We start from the raw sequence: 12500 nt of genomic DNA, 5'->3' as shown, positions 1-12500 counted from the left end.
CATATCAACTATAAATGACCAACCTATCACCTATATTAACTATAAACCCAACCTATCACCCATATCAACTATAACCATGCTGACCTGAAGGGAGTACTTCCTACCAGCTACTCCTACTAAATGACCAACCTATCACCCATATCAACTATAAATGACCAACCTATCACCTATATCAACTATAAATGACCAACCTATCACCTATATTAACTATAAATGACCAACCTACTGTATCACCCATATCAACTATAAATGACCAACCTATCAACTATAAATGACCAACCTATCACCCATATCAACTATAAATGACCAACCTATCAACTATAAATGACCAACCTATCACCTATATGAACTATAAATGACCAACCTACTGTATCACCCATATCAACTATAAATGACCAATCCATCACTCATATCAACCATATAACCATATAACTCAAATAACCATATCAACCATATAATGACCAACCTATCACTCATATCAACTACATGACCAACCTATCACTCATATCAACTACAAATGACCAACCTATCACTCATATCAACTATAAACCCAACCTATCACCCATATCAACTATAAACCCAACCTATCACCCATATCAACTATGAATGTTGTGGTGCCGCACTCTTCAGTGGAAGCACATTGGAGCCCTTGGTCTCTCTGTGTGAGACTGTGTACACAGGCCTGTGTCATGAAGCCGTGTTTACTCACCTGCTGACCCACTTTACCGTACTGTACCAGCTCAGCAGAATAGGCCTCCAGTACAGTAACTCGTACATTAACTCATACAACAACTCATACATTAACTCATACACTAACTCGTACAGCAACTCATACATTAACTCATACAACAACTCATACAGTAACTCATACATTAACTCATACATTAACTCATACAGTAACTCATACAGTAACTCATACACTAACTCATACATTAACTCATACATTAACTCATACAACAACTCATAAATTAACCCATACATTAACTCATACAGTAACTCATACAGTAACTCATACATTAACTCATACGGTAACTTACACTCATACAGCAGTACATGCCATCAAGCAACTGTCAGCGTTTGAAGTGCATAAAAGCCCTGCTGGCCTTCTGGTCATGTTGTTTAACAGCTTGGGCCTGTTGTTTATCAGACAGGAAGGGATATAACCCCAACCTGTAAGATGCACAATGCAATATAACAACATGAGGTTACTAAACCCCTAAAGAGTGTTTCTAATCTAATATTCAAGATTATTGCATTATTGATTTCACCTGGTTGTAGCAAAGTAGGCATTTAAAATGTGTCAAATAAAACCCTCAATCCTTCATCCCTCCTCTCCTCTCCCCTCCCCTCCCCTCCCCTCCCCTCCCCTCCCCCCCCCCCCCCCCCTCCCCTCCCCTCCTCTCCCCTCCCCTCCTCTCCCCTCCTCTCCTCTCCTCTCCTCCTCTCTTCTCCTCTTCCCTCCTCCACCCAGGGGGAAGTTTGCAGTGGTGAAGCGCTGCGTGGAGAAGGCGACACGGAAGGTGTTTGCCGCCAAGTTCCTTAAGAAGAGGCGGCGGGGGCGCGACTGCCGGGCGGACGTCATCCACGAGATGGCCGTCCTGGAGGCGGCGAGGAACAACGCCCGTGTGGTCAACCTCCACGCCGCCTACGAGACCGACCACGACATCGTCCTGCTTCTGGAATAGTGAGTCCATGTGGTCTGAAACCCATGTCCGTCCCCCCTGTATGTCTAGCAAGACTATGTTAGCTGGCCGAGCTGAAGCCTAGTATAGGGGCATTAGCTGCAACTGGAGTAGTGAGTTTGTAGACGCAGGTTATATCCAGACAGACACAGGTTATATCCAGACAGACACAGGTTATATCTACACAGACACAGGTTATATCTACGCAGACACAGGTTATATCCAGACACGGGTTATAAATAGACACAGGTTATATCCAGACCAGGGTTTCCGTTAGAAAAAATTGCCGCCGGACATCATGTCCGGGAAGATTTCGATTTACCGGACAAACGTGAGATATTCCGGTCATCATATTAAAATATAATATAGCTGTTTGTCGCGGTGATAACTGTTGTGTAGCGGCCTATATATGCCATTTAATGTCTATTTCTCATCCGATACGATTAGATGCGAGCTATATAATATATAATAATATAACATGATTCGCATGCGCGCTATGCCATTATGTCCAGCGCTGAACGGGCGCCTCACTGGGAACTGAACAGACAGCATCGATCAATGAACGGACTCCACATTACGTTAACTGAAGTTTGTTAAATTGTTTGGGATTAATGTGAGTTTTCTATTTTCTCTTTCCAGTTTTACCCTTTTTTAATCAATAAAACAACGTCATTTCTATAACCAGGGGGGTATTCCATCCACGTCGCTAAAGGAAAATCCTGGCTTATTTTGGATAACTCTCGCGAGACTTATCAGAATATGCCTAGATATTTTTAAGAACTCTCGCGAGACTTATCAGACTAAACCTGGATTTTCCTTTAGCGATGTTGATGGAATACCCCCCAGGTGGACAAAAGGAGTACACAGAAGCAGTTGTGCGCTTGTAGGCTCCTACCTGGTCAACAGCCTTTGCAGCATCTAGCGCGGCCAGCGCAACTCGGTGGGCACCACAGTGCACCTGAATGGAAAGCCCAGGCCAATGACGCGGGACAGCTCCACACCTCTCTCGCGGAGCACCTCCACCACTTTGTCAAATATACACTCTGTGCGGTCCCGCACATCATAATTGCCCAGAAAACATGTCTCAACTCTTCCTTTTATTTCCAACTTCACGTATATAATCAGCTTCTTGTCCACGGTGATATTTACTGTCTCATCAATGATAATTCCAATGAAGTCACTCCCCTTTAGCTTTTCATCCAGCTGATCCATCACAACGTCTTCCAGTGCCCTTTCCATGTCATCAACGGAGTTGCTGTGGCGCTAAATGCCCTCACTCAAGACAAAATCTGGAGCCTTAACTGCTTTCAGTAGCTCAGTCAGTCCCACATACTGATGACATGCGATGCCATTTTTTGCCATGTGAAATGCAACTTGTAGCTGAGAGTGCAGCTTATTGTTAGCCGTTTCATTAGCCTGCTCACAGTGGCCTTTCATAGCGGTTTGCTGTTGCCTCAAACTGACCGCCGATATGTGCTCACTGCACCGACTGTGATCAGTGAGACATTCTCATATTCGTGAATCCGTTATTCCTCCCCGATTTTTTGCACGGTGAGCAGAACATTTTTCCTTCCTCATCTAAACGCAGCCAGGGGAAAGTTTCTTTCCATTCAACTCTGAACTCTGGGTTGCCAGATGGGCCGGGTTATCGCCGAATGGGCTACTGGGTTTAAGCGGTAATAGACTGGTTAGGCTGTAATCCCATCTGGCATCAATCCCATGTGGCACCTGACTATTACCGCTGTTTCGCATAGCCTACACATTAGGAGTCATCATCATGCCGGTGTCAAATCATATCATAATAAAAGAAATACATAGCCTATATTCGTCTTTTTTAAAATAGAAGGAATCAGAATGTGAACTTTAGCGAATTGTATTCAAATTGTGCTTAGAGGGAATTATTTTCACCGGACAATATGTCCGACGACTTTTCAATTTGTCGGACTTCAACAAATTTTACCGGACAAAGACCGGTAATTACCGGTTAACGGAAACCCTTATCCAGACACAGGTTATATCTAGACACAGGTTATATCTAGACGCAGGTTATATCCAGACAGACACAGGTTATATCCAGACAGACGCAGGTTATATCCAGACAGACACAGGTTATATCCAGACAGACACAGGTTATATCCAGACAGACACAGGTTATATCCAGACAGACACAGGTTATATCTAGACACAGGTTATATCCAGACAGACACAGGTTATATCCAGACAGACGCAGGTTATATCCAGACAGACACAGGTTATATCCAGACAGACACAGGTTATATCCAGACACAGATCATATCCACGTCTAAACACCTAAATTCTTAGCCTTAACCTTAACTCAAAGCCAGCTTTCTTTCCCCATCTTTCCCTCCATATCACAAGTTTCATAATCACAGCTTCTTTATCTAAAACACATGATATTTGAAAACCTAATGATCCTGATCAGCACCAGTCATGTCTACATGTTTCCACCGGCACCTTACCATTTATACAGTTAGGTCCGGACATATTTGGACAGTGACACAATTTCCATAATTTTGGCTCTGTACGCCACCACAATGGATTTGAAATGAAACAATCAAGATGCAATTGAAGTGCAGACTTTCAGCTTTAATTTAAGGGGTTGAACACAAATATTGTATGAAACGTTGAGGAATTGCAACCATTTTCATACACAGTTCCCTATTTGCGATTTTTTTTCGCGTGCACGCGCGCTCAAAACAACGACCTAATTTCAAACTAGAGGGAGGATGGCAAAAAAAAAAAAAGCTACAAAAATCTTCCCAGAACCTGATTTGCACGACCAGCTGTCGCTGTAAGACACGTTCGATTGCAAAATTCATTTATCCTTTATGTTCCCAGTTGAGGGCGTGTAGCTGTCGTTAGTTGGCCTGCTTTTATTTAGTTATGCGTACGTTTGAGTTAGTCATCTCTAGGATTGTTGTTTGATATTAGCCTATACTTTCTCTTATCTGCATTTTGAGCAACTGTACAAGACCCAACAACACAACTCTGATACAGGACTAATGTTACCTAGCTGCTATAGCTAACCCTGCTACAAGACCCAACAACACAACTCTGATACAGGACTAATGTTACCTAGCTGCTATAGCTAACCCTGCTACAAGACCCAACAACACAACTCTGATACAGGGCTAATGTTACCTAGCTGCTATAGCTAACCCTGCTACAAGACCCAACAACACAACTCTGATACAGGACTAATGTTACCTAGCTGCTATAGCTAACCCTGCTACAAGACCCAACAACACAACTCTGATACACCTAATGTTACCTAGCTGCTATAGCTAACCCAACCCTGCTACAAGACCCAACAACACAACTCTGATACAGGACTAATGTTACCTAGCTGCTATAGCTAACCCTGCTACAAGACCCAACAACACAACTCTGATACACCTAATGTTACCTAGCTGCTATAGCTAACCCAACCCTGCTACCAGACCCAACAACACACCTCTGATACAGGACTAATGTTACCTAGCTGCTATAGCTAACCCAACCCTGCTACCAGACCCAACAACACAACTCTGATACAGGACTAATGTTACCTAGCTGCTATAGCTAACCCTGCTACAAGACCCAACAACACAACTCTGATACAGGACTAATGTTACCTAGCTGCTATAGCTAACCCAACCCTGCTACAAGACCCAACAACACAACTCTGATACACCTAATGTTACCTAGCTGCTATAGCTAACCCTGCTACAAGACCCAACAACACAACTCTGATACAGGACTAATGTTACCTAGCTGCTATAGCTAACCCTGCTACAAGACCCAACAACACAACTCTGATACAGGACTAATGTTACCTAGCTGCTATAGCTAACCCAACCCTGCTACAAGACCCAACAACACAACTCTGATACACCTAATGTTACCTAGCTGCTATAGCTAACCCAACCCTGCTACAAGACCCAACAACACAACTCTGATACACCTAATGTTACCTAGCTGCTATAGCTAACCCAACCCTGCTACCAGACCCAACAACACACCTCTGATACCGGACTAATGTTACCTAGCTGCTATAGCTAACCCAACCCTGCTACAAGACCCAACAACACAACTCTGATACAGGACTAATGTTACCTAGCTGCTATAGCTAACCCAACCCTGCTACAAGACCCAACAACACAACTCTGATACAGGACTAATGTTACCTAGCTGCTATAGCTAACCCTGCTACAAGACCCAACAACACAACTCTGATACAGCTAATGTTACCTAGCTGCTATAGCTAACCCAACCCTGCTACCAGACCCAACAACACACCTCTGATACAGGACTAATGTTACCTAGCTGCTATAGCTAACCCAACCCTGCTACCAGACCCAACAACACAACTCTGATACAGGACTAATGTTACCTAGCTGCTATAGCTAACCCTGCTACAAGACCCAACAACACAACTCTGATACAGGACTAATGTTACCTAGCTGCTATAGCTAACCCAACCCTGCTACAAGACCCAACAACACAACTCTGATACACCTAATGTTACCTAGCTGCTATAGCTAACCCTGCTACAAGACCCAACAACACAACTCTGATACAGGACTAATGTTACCTAGCTGCTATAGCTAACCCTGCTACAAGACCCAACAACACAACTCTGATACAGGACTAATGTTACCTAGCTGCTATAGCTAACCCAACCCTGCTACAAGACCCAACAACACAACTCTGATACACCTAATGTTACCTAGCTGCTATAGCTAACCCAACCCTGCTACAAGACCCAACAACACAACTCTGATACACCTAATGTTACCTAGCTGCTATAGCTAACCCAACCCTGCTACCAGACCCAACAACACACCTCTGATACCGGACTAATGTTACCTAGCTGCTATAGCTAACCCAACCCTGCTACAAGACCCAACAACACAACTCTGATACAGGACTAATGTTACCTAGCTGCTATAGCTAACCCAACCCTGCTACAAGACCCAACAACACAACTCTGATACAGGACTAATGTTACCTAGCTGCTATAGCTAACCCTGCTACAAGACCCAACAACACAACTCTGATACAGGACTAATGTTACCTAGCTGCTATAGCTAACCCAACCCTGCTACAAGACCCAACAACACAACTCTGATACACCTAATGTTACCTAGCTGCTATAGCTAACCCTGCTACAAGACCCAACAACACAACTCTGATACAGGACTAATGTTACCTAGCTGCTATAGCTAACCCTGCTACAAGACCCAACAACACAACTCTGATACAGGACTAATGTTACCTAGCTGCTATAGCTAACCCAACCCTGCTACAAGACCCAACAACACAACTCTGATACACCTAATGTTACCTAGCTGCTATAGCTAACCCAACCCTGCTACAAGACCCAACAACACAACTCTGATACACCTAATGTTACCTAGCTGCTATAGCTAACCCAACCCTGCTACCAGACCCAACAACACACCTCTGATACCGGACTAATGTTACCTAGCTGCTATAGCTAACCCAACCCTGCTACAAGACCCAACAACACAACTCTGATACAGGACTAATGTTACCTAGCTGCTATAGCTAACCCAACCCTGCTACAAGACCCAACAACACAACTCTGATACAGGACAAATGTTACCTAGCTGCTATAGACCCATTTGTACTAAACAACTACAACGTTGTATTGGACACATTTTTTTCGAACTAATCCACAGACAGCAGTCTTATTAACGGGCCCCTGTGGTGCCAGGTGTGGAGGCGACCCAGCACAGTGGGGATATACACTATCAAGCCAAGCTCTACTGTCAATATTTGCGTGTGTGTGTGTGTGTGTGTGTGTGTGTGTGTGTGTTTTACTTTGAACGCAATTTCAATTGCAATGTCCCAAGTATTACCTACATCTCCTCTGTGGAAAACTCTAATCCCGACGCAGCAGTTATTGTGCTCGGCGATTTTAATCACACCAACAGAACTTCCCAATTACAAACAACAGGTGTCATGCCCCAGCAGAGGAGCTAACATACTAGACCACTGCTACGTTACTATCAACGAGGCTTACCGTTCGTTCCCGAGGGCACCGCTGGGAAGGTCCGACCATGCCATGCGGCTCCTCGTCCCGAAATATAGAGAGAAACTTAAATCCTGCAATACGACACCCAGCCATGCAGTTTCGTATCGCTCATAGTCACTGCTTGCTTCAGCAATGTTTGAAGTGTCTGGGACATCTTTTTTCTTGAAAAATCCATCCATCTGTCGCTGTTTTCGTTTAATTTTTCGAAGTTATTTAACGTGATATCTTATTTGTGCACCTAGCTAGCTAGATCAGCTTTTTGTATCTTTTAGATGGTACTACCGGTGACTTTTAGCCCGTTATTTGCGAGGAGAAAACACAGGCGCCCGAGCATTTCGGAAGGTAGCGGGGATGGTTGAGTCTGCACGGTTCTCATGCCGGTTCACATTTAGACCAATCAGGAGTAGCCCTTGTGTCACGTCGTCAACTGAATGTCATTAATCTGATTTTGGATCAGCGATTAGAGAGAGATGAGCGTGGATTTAGGTGCACTTTTAGTCAACATCCATTATAGCGCTGATCTAGGATCAGATATATTTTAATCAGCTAAAATGTTCAGAGGTGGATTATTATTTTTTTTTATTTTTTTTTTGTGGACTGAATCAATTAGTGGCGGAGGAAATTCATTCGTGGCGGCCCGCCACCAATAAATGCATATAGAGGAAACACTATAAACACATCATGTTTTTAATACTTTGTCGAGAATCCTTTGTAGGCAATGACTGCCTGAAGTCTGTAACCCATGGACATCACCAAATGCTGGGTTTCCTCCTTTGTGATGCTTTGCCAGGCCTTTACTGCAGCTGTCTTCAGTTATTATTTCTTTGTGGGTCTTTCTGGCTTTGGTTTTGTCTTCAGCAAGTGGAATGCATGCTCGATCGGGTTGAGATCAAGCGATTGACTCGGCCATTGCAGAATATTCCACTTCTTTGCCTTAAAGACATTTTTATTTATTTATTTTTATTTTAAGAAATCAGGTTATATGTTAAAAACAAAGAACACACACCTAGGGCTGTTACGATTATTCGACGTCGTCGACGTCACCGACTACGTCAATACGTCGGTTAGCGTAATATGCGTCGGTTAGTCGCAAATAAACAAAATGGCGTTTTTTTTTTTTTTTTTTTTTTTTAAACCTTTATTTTACCAGGCGAGACAATTAAGTGTATGAGTGAAAAATGGATAGCTACTAGCTACTGTTACACAAGCAATGTAGCTCACCACAGTTCGTATGTCTTGTCTTCTGGTGTTAGTAACGTTAGCTATGTAGCTGGCTAGCTACGGTAGCCTATTGTCATTGTGGTGCGAGCACCTACTGTACGTTATCTAGCTCGTAGCTCGCATGCTACGTTAGCATCAATTTAGCTAATCATAACATAGCAGCGAGAGTAACGTTAGCTAGCTATGTGTTGTGGTGATGGACAGACTTCTAAATGGCCATGTTGGCATTCAAGTTGGCTAAACATAGCAGTGAGGTGGAGACAAATACTTTTTTTTTTTTTTACAGCACAAAAATTATCGTTAGACTTATCGATAAATTAGTCGTTAGACTAATCGAATAATCGATAAAATAATCGCTAGATTAATCGTTAGAAAAATAGTCGTTTGGGACAGCACTACACACGACAGACACACATCAAAAATTCCAGCACAGTTAAAACAGTAAAAACATACGTACATCTCCACACCTCCTCCACTTACAGTCACAGCATCAAGTTAAAGGGACATCATCACACATCCACATAAACCCGCACAACATTAAGCACAGCAAAAAGCACACTAACAGCGTTAGAGAATTAGCAATACATACAGTATACAGACACAGGAAGTCAAACAGGCATGCATGGGACAGACAGTAAGCAGCCAACAGGGGGGGTTTGGAAAAGCACTAGAGGGTTGAAAGACAGTTGCATGTGTCAGTGAGAATGTCCATGATAGAGTCCTTAAAAGCTGATTTGTAAATAAGAGTGTCCAGTTTCAGTGTTTTCTGTAAATTGTTCCAGTCATTGGCTGCAGCAGCCCTGAAAGAAGATTTACCTTGTGCAGTGTTTGTTTTGGGAATTTTTAGGAGAATATGGTGAGCAGACCGGGTGTTGTGGCACAGGTAGCGGGGGGACAGACCAAGGAGGGTTTTGTAGATGAGCATGAGCCAGTGGATATTGCGACGGGTGTGCAGTGATGGCCAGTTGACAGAGGAGTAAAGAGTGCAGTGGTGTGTTTTGAAAGGGGCATTAGAGCAAACCGGATAGCAGAGTGGTAGAGAACATCCAGCTTTTGGAGTGTGCCCTTGCATGCTGTCCTATATACGACATCCCCATAGTCTAACATGGGGAGGATTGTCATTTGGACAAGAGTTATTTTAGCAGAGTGAGTGAAGGTGGAACGCATTCTATACAGAAAACCACGTTTAGATTTGACCTTAGATTGTAACCTGTTTATGTGGTGTGAGAAGGATACGGTGCTGTCTAGCCAGATACCTAAGTATTTGTATTCAGTGACCTGGTCTAGGCCCCATCAAGGGTGGTGATATATGGGCCTGGTGGGGGTGTAGCGGAGCCCTTCCTCCCGAACCACATGACCTTGATTTTGCTGGTGTTAAGCAGAAGGTTTAGGGAGGAGAAGGCTTGCTGGACCTTGCAGAAACTATCTTGAAGTGACGCGAGTACTGGGGAGGGGCCAACTGAGAAAAGAGTGGGAGCTAAGATTGAGCCCTGGGGTACACCTTTAGTGACGGGGAGGGGCTGTGAGAGAAGGTCCTCAGATTTCACCCGTTGCACCCTGTCAGTGAGGTAGTTTGAGAACCACGCCAGTGAGTGCCCCGAGACCCCAATGCTGCCTAGCCTGGCAGCAAGGATGTCGTGGTTGACAGTGTCAAAGGCCATGGCTAAATCAATAAAGATTGCAGCACAGTGTTGTTTGGAGTCTAGAGCAGATTAACATCCTGGGTTGCTTTCGCAGTATGTTTTGGGTCATTGTCCATCTGTACTGTGAAGCGCCGTCCAATCAACTTTGCTGAATTTGGCAGAATCTGAGCAGACAGTATATCCCTAAACACTTAGGAATAAGCTATATTGTTAAGGTTAATTTACTAAAGTATTGCCAATAACCCATAACTTATATTGAGTAATTTAGTTAGGGATGTATTTTGAGCATTTAGTGAGTTTTTATTGCATATTGTGTATAACATTGTTAAGACCCCGTGTGAACCAAGCATCTGCTCTGCTGGCTCTGAGTATGTGATGCTAAAGAACTTTGACTTTGAGACCAGACCACACAGACACCACAGAGAACACAGGTGATAAGAGATGGAGGCAGGATGGAATACCACATACCGTTGTTGTTGTTGTTGTTGTTGTTGTTGTTGTTGTTATTATTCAGGGTTTTTCCTGGCTCAAAATAAGGCTTAGGTGGTAGAAGCGGAGGTGAAGCTTGCACGTGAATTTCTTTTGTGCTCCCGCAAACCCGGTGCTTGTTCTTATAATCGTTGTGCTGACATTATTGAGATGTATAAAAACGGTTACTCTATTCTTGTTTTTATTGGTTTGACAATGAGCATGTTATTTTCTGACCTTAATGATGCAGTATTACGTGGCCTAACTAGCCAGGATATTTAAGTGGGTAAACATGTTGGGAGAACACCTGGGAGTACAAATGTACGGAGACCCTTAGGGGACATGGGTGAGGGAAAAAAATTGTGGGACATAATTTTTTTCCCTCACTGTAACTCAGGATCTATTGTGTTAAAAAAGTAGTTTTGTTTGTCCAACTCACTCACTACCCACGAGGCCACTGCTACCCTCCGTACCCTCCACTACCCTCCTCTACCAGTCGTGTGCGTGAGTGAACAGTAGGCCTACATGCCACAGGTATTCAGTGATGACAGGTATCCAGAGAAGTGTCCAGATCAGCTCAGGATTACAGTATAACAGTATAACAGTGTTGTAAGGCTGTGAATTGTGTTCGTTGCTGCAGAGGAAGTAAAGCTTCTGTTTGTGAACGTCACCACAAAGGCTCGCTAGCATCCTTCATCAGAAGAGCAGTCCGGACTGCTGAGGCTAGCTAGCTACCTACGAGCCTGGCTAAATGAGTCTAAAAGTAACCAACAGGCTTCCATCTACGCTTCGGGACCAATACACTGGAAAGGTGAATCACCTATGTCCCCCTACACAAATAAATTAGACAAATGTGAAAAATGTTTCACCGATAGTCTAGCAGCACCTGGGATACTGCTGTACTAGGATAACCGAATTGCAGCAATACATGCATGGACATATTTTTACTGTTTTTACTTACTGTTTTTTTCTTGCACGATTTCTCCTAGAAGGCTTAGGTGGGCCGTCTAAGCCTTCAATGCAGGAAAAACCCTCATGTTGTAGTCATCTATACTCTCCATAGTCTTACTACAAATAGCTATGTAAGACTGTCACCCAATCACTCCCTCTCCCTCTCTCCTCTCTCCTCTCTCTCCTCTCCCTCTCTCCTCTCTCTCCTCTCTCTCCTCTCTCCCCTCTCTCCTCTCCCCTCTCTCCTCTTTCTCCTCTCTCTCCTCTCTCCTCTCTCTCCTCTCTATCCTCTCTCCTCTCTCATCTCTCTCTCTCTGGTTCATAAGAGGTGTGTGTGTGTGTGTGTGTGTGTGTAGTGTGTGTAGTGTGTGTAGTGTGTACAGGCTAATCCTACCCTAAAGGGGACAGGGCCTTGGGAGGGACGGTTCCTCTGGAGTTACTCCACTATGTCTGGATAGAGGTGGAATGATAGAG

The 12500-nt window shown here is 43.8% G+C and overlaps 1 protein-coding gene across 1 annotated transcript in view; it reads left to right on the top strand.

Moving 5' to 3' along the window:
* The window catches only part of stk17b (serine/threonine kinase 17b (apoptosis-inducing)), a 21704-nt gene that overhangs the window by 3319 nt on the left and 5885 nt on the right, over positions 1–12500 (top strand). The window contains exon 2 of the mRNA XM_080536098.1: positions 1472–1684. Coding sequence (XP_080392224.1) covers positions 1472–1684 — 213 coding nt within the window. The remainder of the gene's footprint in view (positions 1–1471; positions 1685–12500) is intronic.

Source organism: Nansenia antarctica, assembly GCF_963989245.1.
Source record: "Nansenia antarctica genome assembly, chromosome: 7".
Classification (NCBI taxonomy): domain Eukaryota; kingdom Metazoa; phylum Chordata; class Actinopteri; order Argentiniformes; family Microstomatidae; genus Nansenia; species Nansenia antarctica.
Note: the sequence above shows the minus strand (reverse complement) of the source record. Positions and strands in the feature narration are given on the sequence as shown.